Here is a 21564-nt window from a genome sequence, read left to right on the forward strand (position 1 = left end):
GTCCCCTGCAGAGCATCCTGGGCTCAGTCCTACTTAGTGGGAGTTTCTGTTCTATGCGCAACTCCTTGGTGTTACAGCTTTGGAATGCCCATGGCATCTTGACCCAGTGCTTGTGATTTCTGTTGTCTTAACTGAAAACTTCTGTTTTCTGGGGATGGGGACAGAGCCCTGAGCGAGCAGCAGGAGGAGCAGAGGGGGTGGGGGAAGATTTAGAAGCAACTCCTCATGGTCCTAACTCTATTCTGACTCTGTCCAGCTGCCTGGCCCTGAGCGAATGATGGCAAAGATTTTAAGTCAAATGGAGGCATCTGCTAGAGGACTTCTGACCCTCAAATCCTATTTTAGTCTTCCCAGTCTCTCACTCTGGGAAAAGTAGACAGTGGTGTGTTTGGACCCATAATTCTGAGGTCCAGACCCTGGGCAAGGACAGGGTTATCATGTTAGTGTGCCCCAGAATCACCTGGAGTTTCTGATTTGGCAGGTTTAGGTGGGACCCTGAGATCTGCATTTCCAACCTGTTCCAGATAGTGTGGTGTGGCAGCCCAGGGCCCACACCAAGAAGCCCTGACCTGGGCATCAGGCAATGGGGGTCAGCACTTTGTCACTCACCCCTGCACTTACCCGGTTTCAGGTGTGTTACCTCACCTGCTCCCCACAACCCTGAGAAGTGGAAACCATTAATCCTGGTTTACAGATGTGGAGACAGGCTTGCCCCACACTGAGCAAGTACCTGATGGCAACATCACAGCCAGCCGCACTCCCTGAGCTGCCTAGAGGGGCACAGATCCTTGACATGGGTCATCCAGGTTACCCTGCCTGCATCCCTGACAGCCTCACCTCTCTGGTGCGGATGGCCCCAGATGCCTCCTTGGGGCCTCCATGTCCTCTTTTCCCTCTTCCAGAAAAGAGCTGATAGCATTGAGAGGGAAAGTGCACCAGCTTGGGGACGGGGCTGGCCTTTCTGCTGTTGTTTACTACCTGCAAGTAAGTAAATGACAAATGGCTGAACCCTTCTAAGGTGCAGTTTCTTTTTTTTTTTTTAACTTGTAGAATGAAATAAAGTGTGTACTTCACAGAGATCTAAAGATTAAGTGAAAGTTAGGTGAGCTTAGCACTGAACATGAAAACAGAAGCTATTAGATAACAACCCTTTATGAGGCCACCGGCCTGCCTTTTCCAACACATTGATCTGATCATAGCACTAAGTATCTTACAAAGATTTTTCATTCATTTGACAGTTGTAACAATCCAACTTAAAATCCCACTTACACTCCTCGGTCCTTTGCCTACAAGATCAGAGCTAAGATCCTGAGCAAGAGTTACCTCGCCAACATCTAGTCCCTGCCTGCATCTCCACCTTGCTGGACTGGAGCTTTCCTCCTCACGGTCTCAGCCCCAGACTGGCAGTTACGCACCTGTGTTTACCAGCCAGTGGCTAACCCATGCAGTTTTCCGCCTTCCTCCATACCAGCCTCGCCCTTTCTTCCCTCCTCATTCATCCAATTCCTACTCCTTTTCCAAACCAGTCCAAGTACACATCCTCTACAATAGTGCCTGTTTTATTCACCCAATATTTACTGGCTGCCTTCAGATGCTTGGGCTACAGCAATGATTGTGGCAGAACCTGTCTGAATGAGGCATTCTGCAGTCACTGGCCTCTCATGATTGCACCCCAATTGCTAGGTTTGTTTAGCAAATGGTCCCCTGACTAGACCACAGATAAGCCACGTGATCACAGAGCATTGCTTATTTCTGTGCTTTGCAGAGATTGTGCAACTAATACGTATGGTATAAGAAGTCTGACAAGAAGATTATTCGTGCATTTTCCTTGTTATGCATTGCACTCGCCTGGTTAACCTTAACATCAGCTATTTCCGGCCTTCTCAGTTTACATTCTTATGTAGACGTATCTAAAGTGAAATGAGAATGTGCTTCCTGAAAGGAGTTAGTTTCAAAATTAACCTTAAGCGCACTGCTTTGCAGGTTGATCACCTGCAGGAGGTTATTCATTCTGTGATTCCTGCTCTAGTCACTCAACTAAAATGCCCAATGTGCTCTATCCCCGTTTTCTCACCTGCCAAAATGAAAGTTGCATGTTAAAAGCAAAATGCACAGCTACAGACGCCTGCCTTCCTTCATGCTGAATGCCTTTACAAAGAGCCTGAGTGCGGCTTCCCTGCAAGGCAGAAATGGGCCTTCCCCTCGCTTGCCGTAAGTTTACCTAGCTTTTCTTCTTGTCATTTAGAAAGGGAATACCTTGTTTGCTCAGTGTGTCAGTATCAGCTGCTTCCTACAAGTCAGCTTCTCAGGCCACTGAGACCACCTTAGAATGCCTATCTCTTCTGAATGCACACATTCCTTGTGCCAGGCCACTCCAGAGCAGTCCCTTCACGATGGCTCGCAAGGCCCAGTCTACCTGGGCAGGGAGATGTACTCTCCTGGATTACTCAGCCCCTTTGCTCCCACTTCTCCAAGCCTGGGCTGCACCCACAATTTGCTCTCTTACTGTGGACTTCCCTGAGAGATGAGTGACAAGGCATGTCTTTAGTTAGGTAAGGGTATAGGAGCAAACAGGGCTCTGCCACTTCTGAGCAAGTTCAGCGTTCAGTTCAAAGGTGCTGGGAGTCTAACCTCAGGAAAAGTGGGGCAGAATGACCTCCACCTTCTCCCCTACAGTACTTTCAGAAGCACATGTTTGAGAGTTAGGTCTAACACCTCTTCTTTATGTGTGGATCTCGCAGAAGACTCTTTCACATTCCTCAGGGTACTAACCCGGGCTTTTTTGCGTTAACACTGATCCACCACACTCAGTGGCTTCAAGCAAAAGGCATTTCCTGTTTCTCCCCTCTCACATACAGTCTGAGTTTTCTCAGGTGACCAGCAACTCTGCTCTTCACAACCATCAGGGACCCAGGCCCTTTCTCCTGAATGACTTGCCACCCGAAGTGCATGCTTTTATCTTAAGATCAGGGAGAGATCACCACCTTCTCTATTAGCTGGTAGGAAGGTGAAAAGGATCTGTCACTTAAGGTTTCTGCCCCGAGAATGGCATACATCCCTTTAACTGAACCCCCTGTCAACTAGTCACATGGCCACACGAGACAGCACGAGGGGCTGGGAAATAGCCCTTAACTAGGAGACTCGAGGCCCAGCTATGACCCTATGCATATGTCCAGGAGAGATTCTGGGAACAATTAGTAGTCTTCAGTGAAAAAGCACTTTTTAAAAATGTCTAACATTTATTTCTTTTCTACCTGTATTAAAAAAATTATTTATTTACTTAGGTATATATATGCATTCTGATTCATTGTATACTCTTTCTAACATTTCTAACTTTATAGAATTATCTTACTTTAATAAGCAGATATAACAGGAAAAAAATCAGCTGTATGTAAAAATGTTAACAAGCTACATTTATCTTAGGGCTGAAACAAGCCTGGGAGGTCACTTGGTATTGCACTGACTTGTTGCTGTCAGTCTTCGCCAGGAGGCAGGGGCCTTGCTCGTTGCTGACCCTAATTCTCAATGGTTTCGGACACTTGGGTTTCTAAACAAATCTGTGTGGAAAAAATAAATATATGAAGTTGAAAATCAAACCATAGTGATTTTAAATTACATTGGAACTTATCACCTCTGCTGAGTTATTAGAAGTGGCAGGACAAATTCTGAGGAGCTAATTATAGCAAGTTTCTTTCATGCTTATGTATCATGAGTATCAAGTCTAAACAAGAAGCCTGGACAACTCATGAACAACATAATGGTATTTGCACTTCCATTCCAAAGGAAAGGCTAAGAAGGGTCCAAATCATGCAGGGCCTAAAGCCCTACCCTGTTGTGGCTCCCAGATATGGAAAGCAGCACACGTGTGATATTCAGGACCCCTGCAAACGTAGACACCTTTATGTGCTGAGAGGTATTACAGGGTCTATGGCCAGGTCCAAAACTATCCTTTCAAAGACAAAAATGTAACATTTTGCCACCATCCAGGACAAAAGAATAATTAAGACAAATTAAGACTGTCAAATTAAAACAGTCCTATCATTTGTAAATTAGGAAAAAATTCTTATTGTAGAGTGAGTGGGAAATCCACTCCACCAACATAACAGTTAACGTCATTAAAATAAATTCAGTGACGTTTTTAAAAAAGATTACAAAATTGAATTTATTGAGTTTCACACAAGATGCACTTATAAAATTAGTACTGAATGCCATTATGACAGAAGAAACGAGTATCATCCCACACTCCCAAGGGCATCTGCAAAGGAAACGAAAATCTGAAGATGACAGCACAGTAACAGTCATTCAAGCAGAACCGGCAGACCAAAGCCACGCTCTTGCTCTGAGCCGGGCTGTGTTTGGCAAAAGCTCTTCCAAACCATTCCTATTCACCATGAGCACTGTTCCTTTTGTTGGTGAGAAGGAGATGGAAAAAAGGTTTTAAAATGGGCTACACTGAAACATACACAAAGCAATTAAAATATTCATTTTTAACTTAAAAATACATCTCGGTTTCACAAATGTATGTCTGTACAATCTCTTCAACATCAATCTTCAGATTTCTTTTGTTTAGTGCAAAACATTAAAATTCACTTTTGTACTTCAAATGAACAAGCCAAAGCATTAAAGCTTGCTTTATATTTTACCCAGGATAGACAAATCACCCCCAATTTGCCTTTTGCATAAATATACTTGAAACATTTGCATAAAACAATTTAAAAAATGAAACACCAATGGAAATAAAGTGATCAGTACCATCTTTTGGACAGTTCTGCAATCAGAAGTGGTCAAATTTCTATAGAAATGCTGAAAGGATTCTCAAGATAAAATGGGGTGGAAACAACCTGTCCTGTAATGTAGGCTGTGACAAGCAGTAAAGCAGAAGTGGAATCTTAATTTCCAACAAAACCAAAAAGCACCCTCTGATTGCTGTTCCCAACATCCACAAACGCCTCCCACACCCAGACGGGCATCCACACCCAGACACCCCCATGCACTTTCACAAGGGGTCCTCTCCCAACACAGGCTGGCCTACAGTGTAGGTTCGGCCCCTGGCACCTGCCCATGCAGAACCCAGACCCCGCCTGGGCACAGGTGCACTGCTGACGAATGAATGAAGAATGCATCTTATAAGCCCAAGCAAGAGGATGATGCCTGATCCACTTGGAATATTTACTTTGAAACTGTTACTTTAAAAAATCCAGTTAAAGTTGATAGTTTTGAATTTTGTACACTGACAATTTTTCAGCCTATTCAACACCGAATCCTTTAGCTGACGAAATGATTAGTTTTAAAGCAAAACCAGTTAACTATACCTTAAAGTTAACACTGCTCTGCCTTTTCAGTAAAAAAAAAAAAAAGTGCCTTTTTATAAGGAAATTTCTATTTTATCCTCTGCAATTAAATAAAACACAGCTCACATTTTGCTTTAAAGAGTAAACTGAAAAATTATAAAACATTTTCTCAGTGATGCATAACCTTCATTAATTAATTATTTTCTTTTAAATAAATGAACTGGCTTAGGGTATTTTTTTTTTTCCTCTATAAAACGCTACTATTCATCATGTCTTATTTAAGGTAGCCTTTTATTCTGATTAATTCAGATATATCTTCAAGGATTATTCTGGTGGTAAGAACATTTATCTTGACTTATGTTTAATAATTTTAATGCTTTGGCAGATGAAGTAAAGTCTGAAAACTGTCTATGAAAATGGTGCGACTGGAGAGTCATCCATGGTAAGAGCTCCACAGCTGTCCAGGTGTACATCTGCATTTTGAAGAGGCCTGGAGACAATGCCACACTCTGGGAGCGCAGGTGACAAGCCAAGAGCTCTTGCTCCTGGCCACACAGGGGAAGTGCTTGTCTCCGTCAAGTTTCCCAGAGTCGAGGCCGGAGTTTGCTGCTGTTCCGTGATCTGACCTTTGGCCAGACCACATTACTGGAAGAGAGATACTAAGATTTGCTTGCCATTAATAATTTAAGTTTTTAAATAAATATTCAAGTGCCATGTTTAGCATCCGTCTGTCCGGGCAGCTCAGCACTTGCTGCCCAGGGCCAGCATCCTCAGCACAAGCCATGGAATTCAGTCAATTCGGTTTCCACAAATTGTGAACCTGTCTATCTCTAACAAATCTTTCTTTGAGGATCTGTGTTTTAATTCAGAATTTTCCTGCGTTATGTCCTTTTCATCACCATCTGGAGTTGTCAGAAACTGATCAGAACTGCTGGTCACAAGTAGTGGTATGACATTTTCCTTCTGATGAGCAGGCTGGCTGGTGACTGAGGCAGACAGGTTTTCCTCTGTGGAAAGTCCTATGAAAAAGGAGAGCCATTGAATTAGAAAACAGGTTCCCCTCAATTTACAGTAACCATGAGCTCCTCAATACCTGTGTTTTCAATAGTGCTGAAAACAGTGTCCATCTGCCCACTTTGGAAAAAACAAATGACCAAAGTGCACACTGGATAAGCAGCTGTGATTTACAACAAAACTCAGAAGCTGCCCTACTTCTCACTCAAGATTTTCCGGAAGGGTGCATTATTTTGATCACGTCACACAAAAAACAGTGTCACCCTGTTCTGAAGAGACCCAACTCTGATACCAAGGCTACTTCCTAAATGGTCATATCCTAATGTGACTGTGGCCAGATCTGAAAAACAAGCCCTGGCTCCTCCACTCAGGCTGCTGTAGTCATTGTAGCTAGACAGAGGGCAGAAGCACTGCTCCAGAAGTCCAGGTCAGTGGGGAAACCCACCCATCACCCAGTCAAGTCCCCAGTGTTTGTTTTAAGCCACAGGGATCCCCAAGCGTGGCCCTGAGGACAGTGGGGCTGGGCTTGGGCATGTACATTTAATCCTTTTGAGATTGTCTTCTTTGGGCCAAAAAAGGAACTGCTCACAAACTGCACCTATTATAAGTGCGATGAGTTTTGCCATCTGCATCTACCTGTTGAACCACGGCCATCATGGAGGCAGTGTATGCACCCAGCTGCCTCTTGGGGTACCCTCCCTCTAGCCCTGCTGTATTCTGTTTCTTTTAGAATGAACGGGGTTAACTCTGACGCTGTCTTGAGCATGGCCCCCATCTACTCTTTCCTGCCTGACTTCATCGCCCTCCAGAATGAACTATAAGTTTGTGGTCTCCTGACCTCTAGGACATTCTTTGCTGACACTGGTGTAATGTGTACTGCCCACATGAGCCCTGATCCGACGGCCTCACATTTTATATGCTTCCAAGTTTTATCTGCCCCCGTTAGAATCCTCTTTAAACAAGACTGACACTTATTAATTTCTTACTATACATAAGAGAACATGTGCAGACCCACTATGAGCTATCTAGTTAGGTGAAATAAATGCAATCTTACTAACAATACTCGATATATTCTTTTTTTTTTGTATGTGGGGGTAGGGGATTAAACTCAGGGGCACTGAAACACTGAGTCACACCCCCAGCCCTATGTTGTATTTTATTTAGAGACAGGGTCGCATTAAGTTGCTTGGTGCCTCGTTTTTTGCTGAGGTTGGCTTTGAACTCTCCATCTTCCTGCCTCAGCCTCCTGAACAGCTGGAATTACAGGCATGCGCCATTGCGTCCCATTCAATATGTTCTTTATAATGAAAAAATTAATTGCAACTTTCTATTCCAGTTGTTCAGCTCCCCATGAGGCACATGCAATGAGCACAGCCTTTGCCTCTGCCCAGACTCTGGCTCAGCTGTCTCCCCTGCCATCGAGAGCTCCCCAGTCGCAATACAGAGCTGCCAGCTCTCTGGAACCTCCTCAGGCCTCTGTAACTTCAGGTAACGCTGGCCCCTTCCCTCAGTGTCCTTCTCACCAGACCCCACATGGCCTATTTCCTCTCATCCTTCAAGATATAGTCCAGGTAAGGCCACCTCCAGGAAGAATGTGCTCCCATGCCCACCAGTCCTCTCGCCCATCTGGTTCTCACTTGTGTCACCTCCCACTGGTGTGGAGGTTCACCTGCATTACCCCGCACACACTTGCTCCACGCATTTAAAAATAAACCATATAAACTCAAAGTCATATGAGCTGACACCTATGTTAAGAGGGATGCTATCCAATGCAAACATTAAGCCTGGCCTCTGCCCTTCCTTGGAACCCTTGAAACCACCCTCGCTCTCCTCTCTTCCTCACACTGTACCATCTACTTACCAGAGTCCTTCCCTCATCTTCCAGACCTACCAGAATGTGGCCAGGCCTTCTGCTCATGCCACCAGACCCTGCTTTGCCAGGCAGCCTCCGCTCTGCAGCTGGCCTGGGTTACTCTCCTGACTCTGCTCTCCACCAACGTGAGAATGATCCTCTGGGAACACCAGCTGCTCGTCCACCATGCTAAACCCTGCCTTGGCCCCTTCCCACTCTGAGACCAAGCTGAGGTCTCACAAAGGCCTGGCCTTTGTTGTCCTTAAATGCACCAAGCAGCTCTGCTCAGCGCCGTCCCCACAGCCACAGCTCTCTGAAGCTTTCCACCGAGCCACCTGGCAAGGTGCACACTTTTTTCTCCCCCCTCCTCCCAACCATGTAGCATAAGCTCCACCAGAGAGGGGTGCTGCCATTCCCTGCAGATCCCCTGGACCTGGCATGTAATGGGTTCAGAGGTACCTACTGACAAATGAACAAATGTAAAAACTCAGAGCTCTGTTGTCAGTAGATCTGTGACGAGATCTAAAATATAACTGTTAAAAAACCCAACTATTTAAAGTGAAAAAATTCTTTTTTTAAAAAAAATATTTATTTTAGTTCTCGGTGGACACAACATCTTTGTTTGTATGTGGTGCTGAGGATCGAAACCGAGCCGCACGCATGCCAGGCGAGCGCGCTACCGCTTGAGCCACATCCCCAGCCCATGAAAAAATTCTTTAAAGTCTGCTACACGTTGTCAAACAGCAACTTTCATTAGAAAGAGTTCAGACAACTGGATGAAAATTGTTCAGGGTTGATAAAAAGCAGCACATGTACCTTGTGAGGGTCTGCATTTGTTGTGTGGTTTGCTAGATGGTTTGCCCGGAGCGCTGGCTGGGGGAGGGTCGAACAGCTTGTCCTCCATTTTGGCCTCCTTCACGTACTGGCAAGACTTCCCCAACAGCACGATGCTATTAAGTATTTTCAGGGATATCAACCTAACAACGGAAACAAAACAAATGACCGCTGTTAGAATTCATGGAAATACCATGCCTGCCATCTCCTACTGTTGCTAATAGGAAGGTGGGCCTGGTGAGAAGGGGTGGGCCCATAAGCCAGGACCTAGCAGAGGACACAAGTTCCTCAACCAACGCCCAGAGTCCCCAAAGCTTCTGTCACCAGGGAAAACTTTTTATAAAGTCCTTAGTTCTGTGCCATTAATCATTACCAGTTAGAAGTTTTCCCACTATTAAGTAATTTAACATTTATTCTCTTACTACAAAACAAATACATTTAATACATGCAGATGAATAAGAAAGAAAATTGAAAAATAATGTCAATCCCTGTGGCATCTGGTACCCTGTCCTTCAGTGTTTGCTCTGGGCACACATCCTCTTGTTCTTTCTCACTGTGCAGAAATGGGGCCCTCACAAAGCAGGAGGGGACTGGGAACCCCCAACAGGACCCAGAACACCAACATGGGGTCCAGCGTCTGAATGGAGTCCTGCATGGATCTGAACTCTAGCTGGTGATTTCTGCATACACAATTCCAACTAACCAAAGGTTTTCAGGTATATATACATACGCTTCACTTCTAGTTTTGTTTATGTGAAAAAAAAAAAAAACCTCACTAGAACAATTAACTTGTTAAACAAAGAGGAGAACAATTACAGCAAAACCACTTGATAAACTTGGCACATGCTGACTCTGAGGGATGATAAGAGAATTTGTATGAGAACAGGAGGATCTCATGTTTTTTAACATCAAAAATCTGAAAAGAGTTAACTTAATAAAGTAATATTGTCCCCTCCAAGACTCATGATGAAATGCATTCCCATTATGAGCTATTATGTGGTGGGACCAGGGGATTAGGGCTCTGCTCTCTTGAATGGGTTAATGGGGGACCTCAAGAGGGAGTCTCCTATTAAAGCCACTTTGATTAGGTCTCATACTTGCTCCCAGTCTCTTGCCATGTGATGCCTGCATGGCCTCAGGACTCTGCCAGCAAGAAGGAATCATCAGATATGACCCCCGAAACTTGAACAAGAACTGTGTGACAAAATAAATCTCTTTTCTTTATAACTTACCCAGTCTGTGCTATCAGCAACAAAAACCAAACTAAGTAAAGCAGTTTTGTGTTCATTCAATAGTAAATGGTATGCAACCTGATCAGAATTATGTCTTGCTGTGGGCACCACCGCCACCAGCCATTTAGCCTCAACCCAGATCTGTAGGGTGAGGGCCCAGATAAAGGCACTGCAGGTGCTGGCAAGCATATTTATTGCTCCAGGTGCATGGGGGAGAACTGACTGTTTCCTAGCTGCTTCAACAGAGTGTCTTGTGCTGCACCTGCCACAGACCAGCAGTATATGGGTAGCAGGCAAATGCAGAAAACACCCAAACATGTAACTGAAACCTAGGGATGTCCCTGGAAAGCAGACTTCATCCTCGATGAGGCCCTTTGGGGATCTATAGCTGAGATGATCTTGCTCTGCTTATTCACCCTCCAACTCCTCTGGAGATGCTCAGATCTGAGCCCCCCAGACTAACACTCCTCAGCACTGGCTCCTATGCACCCTTCATAAGCCAGGGTGGGGACAGGCTGCTCAGTTTTCTTTTTGAGTACTCCACCCTGATCCCAGGCTAGGCTACTTGTATCATCGGTTCACTTCTTGAGAAAATCGACAGGGACAAAACTGCCATTTCGTATTGTTATTTTCTTCTTACCTTTTACGACTTATCTTAAACAGTGTGAGTTTCACTTTCTGTTTATCTTCCCCAACAGAATATGAGCTACCTCAGACCAAGAGATCTGCAGGTAAGGTTCAGCCAGCAGATGAGAAATGCCATTCCTGCTTCACTCCTGACCTCATCTGACATGGCGCTAGAGTGTGCTAATAGTTAAATGTGGCAATACAAAAAGGTCAAAGATGTTTTTAAACATGGAAAAAAGTCGGACTACAAAGGTTGACTTTTTTTCATAAAAGAAAATATGGGGGAAACATACTCTTAAGCAAAAAGGGCTTACAGTAAGCCTCCACTGAAGAGTAAAATAAAATCTAAAGCACACGGAGAGCAAACGCATGATGTGGGCACTACTCAACTTCCATTGCATCTTGCATTTATTTACACTTAAAATCATTTTCAGGAATAGGCCATCTTACCCAAAATAGAAGAGTATGACACAGGCATATGACAGGATTCCTTGCACTTTAATTGAGCTTGTTACAACTCTGATGAGCTAGTCAGAAACACAACAAAACACACAGAAAAAACACAGAAGGCTTATTAGTTAATGTTTAAATAGAAGATTTCAGCATGCTGATTTCAACATGGTCGGCACATGCCTGTGGCCTTGCTAACTCCAAGGACAGCTTTAGATTTGCTGTCAGGACCTGCCTGCACATGACAGCTTCTGGTGGACTCAGTTTCTTCAGGCAAGTCTGGGATGTGGAAAACTGTCGCAGAGTCTCTAAAGGCAGACCTTAACCTTGCGCACATGACTGATGCCTCTGCTTGTACCTGACAGATACGCTGATCAGCTGATTTTTATAACTACTTCTGGAAAGCCTAAATGAATTCATCTTCTCACCCTGGTTGCTACCAGAGCTGGATGGACCCACGTGGTGGGCACTTCCCTGTCTATCATCCTTAACTTCTTCAAGAATTCCCAATAACTTGCAGGGAGCATGGAGAAAAGGGAACCTTAGGAAGTTCATACTGTTTAAAAAATCTAAACACTATTAACAAATAACATTACTTAAAGGTTGGAAAAACTTCTCTTCTGGATAATTACAATTAAATACCTATTTTCTTACTTATCTTGCAGAAACACAGAAATAACAGCATTATCCTTGGAATTCTGATGAATAAATCTGGCTGCACCAGTCAAGAGGGAATGTTTATACATTTTAGATGTGCCCACAGATGAAGGCCCAGTGGGACGACTACATGGAAATTGAGAATCAGGAGAAAAACTGTGCTCATCCAGTAAAGTAGAGCTGTTGAATGGAAGAGTCTAGCAGGGTGTCTTAAATATCATCAACATACATTCTTAAAGATATTTTAAAAAACAGGATTAGTTAGGGGGAATGGATGTTTCAATAAAGTTTCACTATGAGAAAAAAATGGAAGCCCTCCCCTGTAACAGCCTCTAACAGGAAAATGACTGTTGCCATTTAGTCAATACATTCTGCAAAGTCAGGGAATCCACATTTACCCTCGCAACTGCATATATCATGTTCCCAGTTGTAGAAAACAAATTAGAAAAAATATTCTATTTTGTCAATCTCTTAAACTTTGACACAATATTTTTTCTTTAAAATCTTCCATTTCCTGTATTTGGGGTAAAAATGGGAGTTCATAACCCACTTGAATCTAACGTATGAAATATGATATGTCAAGAGCTTTGTAATGTTTTGAACAACCAAAAAAAAAAAAAAAAATCTTCCATTTCCCCCAAATTCTAGGAGTTCCTTTTCCCAAGCAAAAACCTCTTGCTTTGAAATGGAATAACAAGCTATTTATGTAATTAAAAATATTTAGAATGTGGTTATCTGGAAAGTCATATTGACATTTAAGTAACATAAAATCTATTCTTTAACCATCATCTGAAAAAGGATAGGCAAGCTGGTCTAAGATTCAGCTGGCTGCCCCACAATTTGCTGATACATTTCCCAGTTGATTTGCCCAAGACATTTTCTATAGGGGAACTTCAGATGCCTTTTGGCAAAAAGATGGACAAGTTTGTTTTGACACAAGAACAGGTAGTCAAGAAGAAACATAATCATATACAGGTGCAGTCAGCAAATCTTAATTAACATTACAGTCCAATGTAGCTAGCAGCTATTTACAAGACTGTGCTGAGAAGTTCATTAAAAGGATCAGAGGTGGCAACTTTTTTAGGGTTGATTTGAATTTCAGAACTATTTTTATTTTAAAAATGGTATTTCCTAATGCATAACAGCAGGAATTTTCAATGAAATTTTTTTAAAAAAAACTTTAGAAGTGGTGATTACACCTGGGTGTGGTGGTGCATGCCTGCAATCCCAGTGGCTCGGGAGGCTGGGAAAGGAGAATCTTCAGTTCAAAGCTAGCCTCTGCAAAAGCAAGGTGCTAAGCAACTCAGTGAGACCCTATTTAAATAAAATACAAAATGGGGCTGGGGATGTAGCTCAGTGGTCAGGTACCCTTGAGTTTAATCCCAGTACAAAACAAAAACAAAGAAGTGGTAATTATAGCAGATACCAAATATGCCCTCATTGGGCACACTGTAGTTGGCTTCTAATGTTTTACTAACTACAAATGCCATTGCAAGTGCTTAGCCTTGCCCATCAATCACTGCATGCCTTTCCTAACTATCTCCTTAGGATAAATTCCTAGAACCAGAATAACTGCATCAAAGTTGAACACTGTCAAACTGCCCTCTAGTAATGTTGGATCAATTTATGTTGCAACCACTATGCACTCCAGTGGTCATGTCAATGTCCACCGCTGGAGATATCTGTTGAAAAAGAAAAATCTTTGCCAAAAGAACAAAAAAGAATATCCTCACTTTTAGAAAAGCCACTTACAAAAACAGATCTTTTTTTTACCACTTAATCTGAAAGAATAATGCCATTATTTAAAAAAAACAAACTTTTTTTCTTCCAAGTTATTTAATTTTAGATCCTATCCCTCTGAAGCAAACTTACTGATAATTTATTAATATTATATAATGATGACTATCTAATTTAAATACATACACACATACTGAACTTACTAAAACAGCCAGTGGGAGAGGAATAAAGCCCATCCTTCGTGCTACAGAGTCACTGTAGTCAGTGTACGCCTGCAGAGAAAGGAGAGGAGGGTTCAGATTCTCTGGAATTTAACCAGCATTTAAAAAGTACTGTTCACTCATCCCAGCAAATGTTATAAACAGGTGAGGTTATGGACAGGAAGAGAACCTAGTGCCTGTTCTGTAATTTAATAAGATGATGTGGAAATCTAATTGTTCACAAGAAGTTTTAAATGCAAAATTGTGTGTTACAGTGCTATAAAAATCATCCACTATGTAATATAAGCACTATTGCTGTGTAAATGCTTATGTACAGAACAGAGGTAAGCAGAAATGTAGTTTTCCTTTAACTAATACTTTGTGCTAAATTTAACCATTGTTGTTAAAGGGACTATGCCTTAGATAAAATGCTCACATTTTTCTGTCGGCTACTAACAAGGTCAAAAGCAAGGCTGGCTCTGTATTCACTGTAGACCTAAAGACAAATAAGAGAGAAATATTCAGTAATCTCATGCAAATATACCATGTGGAAAGATTTAGACTTTGTAAATAAAATGTTCAATAATTAACCAGGAACAGATGCTAATAACCACACCTCTGAACACGGACTATTTGTCTTCCTGAAGTAAAGGTAAAACACAGCCTCGGTTTCCCCGATCTACTATATGCATAGGCTTTTTAAAGGTTTCTTTTCAAAAAGGAATAAATATTCAATGATTATGATCCAGAGAGTTTAGAATTTTGGGAAGTGAATATTTTAAAAGTAATGTATGTGTCAAAAAGAATTTTGAAATTTAAAATGAAATGAAGAGTTTAAAAAGTTATGATTGCTGAGTGTGGTGGAACATGCCTATAATCCCAAAGACTCAGGAGGCTGAGGCAAAAGGACTGAAAGTTTGAGGCCAGCCTCAGAAACTTAGTGAGACCCTGTCTCAAAATAAAAAACAAAAACAACAACAACAAAAAAAAGTGTGGGGGGGGAGGGCTGGGGATGTGGCTTATTGGTTAAGTGCCCCTGGGTTTAATACCTGGTACCAAAAAAAAGTTACGATAATCACCTTCTTAGAAAAATGGATGCCAACATTAAGATAATATTGATAGGGAACAGAGTAGTGCTACAATTACAAATGCACTTATAAACTCGTTTCCACTAAAAATTGCACAAAATACCTGAAGCCTATTAAATTTGACATCAGATGCAGAAAAAATGATCCTACGAAAATGGAATTACTCTCTACTGAGGCCAAGAAAGGAAATGGTAAAATCGCTTCCTCAGTAAAAAATTTCCTAACCATATTTTCTTCTAGTATATCAAATCCTTCAGAAACTCACGATCAAATCTTTGAACTGTAGCAACTGCATTCGATTTTAAGTAATTAAACAATAAGTGTCAGAGTAAAACTGTAAATTAAAAGTACAACTCAATAAAATCCAGAAAACTATTAAACTAATACTCATTTAGGATAGAGCCAGGAACGTCTCAGGAACCTCTTCTATGGTTTACTATTTATACAATAAGCCTACAGCCCCTATTTCCGGAAATTCTACAGAATATGACTGCAATGTAAAACAAATTCTTTGAAGTTTCATCAAGTACTTTCACAAGAAAAATGTATGGTTTGAATTTAGGAACCAACTGATAATCACAGAAAAAAATCAATTTTGAAATAGAAAATATTTTAAAAGCTACCCTGAGAGAAGTTCTGATGTCTTATTTTTAAAATAGACACAAAATGATTTTAAAACTGAAGTGGACAGATAGTGATAGTTGTAACAGTTTATGAAGATTTTGAGTTGGTGACATCTAAGCTCAATTCCTAGCTGAGCTGCACATTTCTAAAGCATAGAATTGGGGCTGTTCAATACTGAAGCAAAACCTTTCAGTAGTGTAATAATTTTTACAAACTTAAAATTATAATATTAACTTTAAAGTAGTAGTTATATCCTATAATCTCCGTTAACACAATAAATCTAAATTCATTAAAAACTTCATAATATTAAGCAGTAAACTCTGAACACTGAATTGCTTATAGAAATACATACATCTGCAGTAATGTCATTGAACTTGGTGATAAAGGCATGCTTTACAATGTCCACAGCAATTTCTGAGGCAATCACCATACAGACATCTGGAAACAGCACCCAGAGATGATCTATAGAGTATAGAGAAAAGACAGATAAGTACATCTCTCAATATGAGCAGAATCCAACCTAAAATCTTGACAGGGCAAAACTTAGTATTTCAGTTAAACCTTTATCAAAAAAAAAAACAAAAAACATTTTACCAACTTCAAGGGCAATTCATCCAACAAATAGTCACTCAGTATTTTCTGTGTTCCTAGCACTGCTTTGTCCGTAGGCCATGTTGCCTTTGAGGAGCTGACACCTGGGCATGACCAGGTTAGGCAGGTTCCTTAGGAAAGCCTTTTAATTCTATAGTTGCCTCAGTTGACAGTAAAGAGCTCACAGAGATATGCTGGAGTCAAATGAGCACATCTTTTCCTTTTTGATTTAAAGATAGGATCATTTATTTCACTGTCATATGGATGCAACTTCTTATTATCTGCTAACATTTATGATATTTACTAAAATATCAATTCAGTACTAAGTAGCTGATAAAAATAATACCCACAGATAACCTCCTAAGACCTGGAGGAAGGACTTAAGTGGGACAGAGCAAGAAAAGGATGGCTGGAAACACTGGCGAAGACCCATGGAGACCAAGGACCTGGTGGCTGCAGCTGGCCATGCACTGATGATGGATGCCAGGCACTGTTCTGAGTCTGGCATCATGGTGAGGCTCCGGAAACCAGGGGACCTCTTTCAACAAGAAACTCTGCAAGTTTTTTCATCTTTATTTTCTGCAGGTCTGGTGACATCTGAACTCAACTCCTAGCTGCGCTGAACACTTCCAAAGCATGGAACTAGGGCTGTTCAATACTGAACAGAGGCCTGTACTACTGATACACATCCCCAGCCATTTTTATTTTTGAGACAGGGTTTCTCTAGGTTGCTGGGCAAACATTGAACTTGTGATCTTCCTGCCTCTGAGTTCACAGGCATGGGCCACAGTACCCAGTTGTTTTTAATTATATTTGTTCCTATTCCCTGATCTACAAAATAAGGATATTAGAAGTTGTCTACATTCCATTATTATGAGAATTAAATAAGATCAGAGTATATAGCAATGTTCCTGGCACACAAAATAGCTTGTTATTTTTTGGTTATTAATTATCCTGGGCACTTAGAAAAAGCTTCTACAAATGGTATTTTGGTTTTAAAAAAAGCTAAAATAAAAGTAAAAGAATGAAGGATCCACCAATAAGCACAGTGTCCCTTTGTTCATTTTATCTTCACAGTACTGATGAAGGAAACTTAAGATAACCCATTGAAAGTAACAGTACAAATGAGAACATTACTTCGCACACAGAGGTGTTAAGAAGCTTGAGTATTTGTCCTTTTGTGTAACAACTCTGTTCTGGGATTAATGACCCCACCTGGGGTCTGTGGGCTATACATATCCACTTTGTTTCATGAATACTGCTGGCTGACCTACTGATACTACCATTCATTAAAAGATTCCAGGTGCACAAAGAATGTGTGTGTGTGTGTGTGTGTGTGTGTGTGTGTGTACGTACGTAGGACATTCCCTGCCACAAATTACGTGGCTTTTGGGTGTATTTAGATTAGAATGCATACCACTTAAGATCTATCATTTGAGGGGCTGGGAATATGGCTCAGTGGTAGAGCGTGCATGTAGCACATATGAGGCCCTGGGTTCAATCCTCAGCACCACATAAAATAAAACAAAGGTATTGTGTCCAACTACAACTGAAAAATAAATATTAGAAAAATATTTTTAAAAATCTATCATTTGATGTTATAGTTTCTTTAAGAATGTAACTTCTGGAAATTTATTTCCAAGATCAAATGTATATTTCATTTTGTATTTCTTTCTGATTTTTCAAAGGTACCTAGAAATAAGCAATGGAACAAAATAAATTAATAAAAGGTATTGGATGCCTAGAACATCCATGATATTGGGAGTGATAAATAGAATGCAAAGCATGGCCAGCATTGTTAAAAACTGTTTTTTTTTTTTGGCAGCACTGGGGGAAAAAATTCTAAATTACTCGAGATATCTGATTGTTTCCCACCCAGCCCACTTCAGTATCGTAACAGCCTATTTTTTCTCCCCTACCTGAGTCCGGCATTAAATGTCTTAGCACTTCTGATATTTGCCACAGTCCCTTGCCTTGTGCCTGGCCCTCTGCACCTGCTTGGGTAGTGTCTGCTGAAGGAGGGTGAGAATTCATGGACTGTGATAACTTCCTGTGAGCCTGAATTCAGAGATACATGAGGAACAAAATCTAGTGCTTTACATTATAATTCTTTATCCCTATTTGGCCTAAAAATTAATAGTGAACAGGTAAAACACAAACATTAAGGAAGAGCACAGAATCTTCCAGTCAACTGTGAAAATGTCAGAGTGCAGGTAACCACGGCTGAATGAGGCCCAGGGCTGACTTCAGAGCAGGGTCTGCTCATCCACCACTATGCAGCTCCAGAGTCAGAGAGGCTTTTGGAAAAGATAGAATCCAACCACACCAGAAATCCCTGTCCATTCTCCTTTCTAATACCCAAATAAACAACGCCAGCCCTCCAAAATTCTCTGTAGTATTCATTTTATTCCATGTGAAAGAAAGGCTCTGGTTTAAGAGTAAAATCACAAAACACTAAATTTGGTAAGAGCTAGTTACCTGGATTCCAAGAAAACTGCTCCATGTTCCTTAAACATACTATCAACAAAAGCACATAATTTGTGAATCGTTCCTTGATATCTGAAAAACGAAAACAAACATAAGTACTATAATTCATATAGATAATAATACAGTACATATCTAAAATAGTTCTGTCAAAATCTGATGAAATTATTATGCTACATACAACTATCTATCTGCAAAACAAACAGAAAAACCAAAAATGAATCACAGAATCTGTGAGGCACTGGTTCCAGGAACCTGTATTTACAAAATCCAAGAGGCTCAAGTCTCTTATATGATAACAGTATAGTATTTGCATATAACCTACTCATATCCTTTCATATACTTATGTAAATGCTCTGTGAATATTTACACTGTATTATTTAGGGAATAACTACAAGAAAAAAAACCTATAATATTCCGACCAGATGTCATTCTTTGTTGCAGAATATTTTTAATCTGTGATTGGCTGAAACCTTGAGTGTAAAACTCAAATATTGAGAGATGACTGTACAATACACACACACACACACACAATGATGCAAAATTGATAAGCATTTATTTCTTTTGGCAACATAATTCTTGTCTAAAAATAATTCTTGTCTAAAAATTCAAGTTTTTTTTTTAACCTTTATTTTATTTATATGTGGTGCTGAAACTCAAACCCAGTGCCTCACACATGCTAGGTAAGTGCTCTACCACTGAGCTACAACCCCAACCCAGAAATTCAAGTTTTCTACATACTCAAAAAATATTCAATCCATCAAACTGTTCAGACTTGGTCATTATTAAATCTTTCCAATGACCTCTGGGGACTTATGACAACTGTTTTCATTTTACAAAAGGAAAAAAAGAAGCAGACAGTAAAGCACAAGAATTTGAGTAACATAAAACCCTTGTGTCCCAGACTACTAATCTGGCAAACACTAAGTACATAACTACTGCCCTGATGAATCCCTTAGCTAGGAGAACGCTGGCATCACAACAGCATTTCTCAGAGTATATGTAGAACTTTGGGGGGGGGGGGAAACAATTAGAGTTCACAATGATACTTACCATAAATTAGTATACTATACACTAATACTACATACTAATTTATGATAAATATCATTGGTCAGAATGAATTTAATACAAGCAAATAATTAAATTCTTGTCAAATGCTGGTTTTCACATTTCATCTTTCAGCTGTTATTTTCTAAGATACTATGTAGCTGAGTGATGGACAAACTCGATCTGGCTGCAGTAGGTGTGCATGCCCATGTGGGTTTCTGTTTAATGGTGGGGGGGGCTGTGGCCAGAAATATAAAGCAGCCCACCGGAAAAGCTCTAGTATATCCTTTAGTCATTTCCATCTATTCTGCCACCTTAGCAACATTGTACTCCGTATTTCAATTCCAATTTCATGGCCTATCATTGGTGCCCTTTTCTTCCATAGCAGAACTCTGGGCTCTGGCCATTACTATCTGTGTCTTCCCTAAATCCTCAGAGTCTTCAGGAGGTTGCTGAGGCCTTCCTTTGCAGAGTAGCTCAGTTCTTTGAGATGGACTGGAGTTGCACCTCTATTGCCTTGAAGCCAGTGGGTACAGACTGCTGTTCTCTTTAGGAATTCTAGTGTTGTTCCTTATGTGATACCATGTTCTGGGTGTAAGCTCAGAGCAGTGAGTCTCAATGTGCAGAGCATAGATGTGGCTTTCAAAAAGCAGGATACAAATAGAAGGAAGCACTTATGAGGTTTTTAAGTATGTGAGTTTTGGCTAGTTCTAGATCAACACATCCAATTTATTTTGTGATTTCAAAGGGGACATAGGTTTAACTAAAGTTTGCCCTAGAATAACTGCTATCAAAGTGTGACACAAAATATATTCTTTACTATTCAACTACAGTTAATTTTAGATTTTAATTCATGGGATTAAATTTCTCAAAGGTACATTGGAATTGGAATTCTGTACAATTAACTATTTACAAAGTTGTTTCTACCTATGTGCTATAAGGCCTTTTTAATTTTCATAAACAATATTAACAAAGAAATTTATTTATTGTTGACCTGTAGGATATGGCTTATTACATAATTCTCTGGAAAGAAACTGCCTTGAGAAATTTAGAACATCATTTGAAACAACCCAAAGGAACTTTTATGAACTCTAATAAAATAAAGCAAAAACAAGAACAACATTTAAATTAATTACATCTGATTCTTGAACACATCACACTACTGACATGGAGAAAATGTGCAATCATTCCAATTCTAAGCATGCTGATGAAAGGACAAAACACACCTTACTAGGGGGATACTTAAGACAAAAATGATTTTAGAAAAGCATATTTCAAAATGATAGACTTAAAATTCTGGTAGACAAATGCGATTTTATAAAATAAAGAATATGCACGATATTAAGTTTAAAGATTTAAAAAGGAAAGAACCACCACAAATAAGTATATTTTGATTTCAAGAACTCATTTATTTTGTGCACAGCTCAAATGTTTTTTAAAAAAGTTTTTGTTTGTAATAAAATCTTATATAAATAATGAAATGAAAATATATTTATATACCCTCTCATTTCCAGAACAGTAAGGTTTTCAGTAATATTAAACTTACATAGATTAAAAATCACAGCTTCTATAATGGGAATGTTTTTTCTTGCCCTTTACCAAGGAACTTAAAGCAGTGGTAAGCAATCCTTTTAGGACATTCCTGACATTCTAATCAGGCAGTTCCTTAGCCTGCTGGAGTACCACTAACAGATACACATCAACACACTTAGAGCTGCAGTCCAAATGGGAAGTGAATGACTACCCCTCCCCACCAACAGCCTTCCAACTGATGGCAGGCTTCCAGTCTTGTTAAGAGGATTAACTCTCCTGAAGGATCATTCTGAAAGCAGTTCA

General features: G+C 40.5%; 1 protein-coding gene across 1 annotated transcript in view; it reads right to left on the reverse strand.

The window, feature by feature from the left end:
- Positions 1 to 4135: 4135 nt before the first annotated feature.
- The window catches only part of Tapt1 (transmembrane anterior posterior transformation 1), a 54544-nt gene continuing 37115 nt past the window's right edge, over positions 4136 to 21564 (reverse strand). Inside the window, exons 8-14 of the mRNA XM_076864468.2 lie at positions 18676 to 18756; positions 15959 to 16068; positions 14331 to 14390; positions 13898 to 13966; positions 11301 to 11377; positions 8974 to 9134; positions 4136 to 6310 (exon numbers count right to left, since the gene is read on the reverse strand). Coding sequence (XP_076720583.1) covers positions 6081 to 6310; positions 8974 to 9134; positions 11301 to 11377; positions 13898 to 13966; positions 14331 to 14390; positions 15959 to 16068; positions 18676 to 18756 — 788 coding nt within the window. The 3' untranslated portion in view covers positions 4136 to 6080. The remainder of the gene's footprint in view (positions 6311 to 8973; positions 9135 to 11300; positions 11378 to 13897; positions 13967 to 14330; positions 14391 to 15958; positions 16069 to 18675; positions 18757 to 21564) is intronic.

The sequence above is a fragment of the Callospermophilus lateralis genome, chromosome 8, assembly GCF_048772815.1.
Source record: "Callospermophilus lateralis isolate mCalLat2 chromosome 8, mCalLat2.hap1, whole genome shotgun sequence".
NCBI lineage: Eukaryota > Metazoa > Chordata > Mammalia > Rodentia > Sciuridae > Callospermophilus > Callospermophilus lateralis.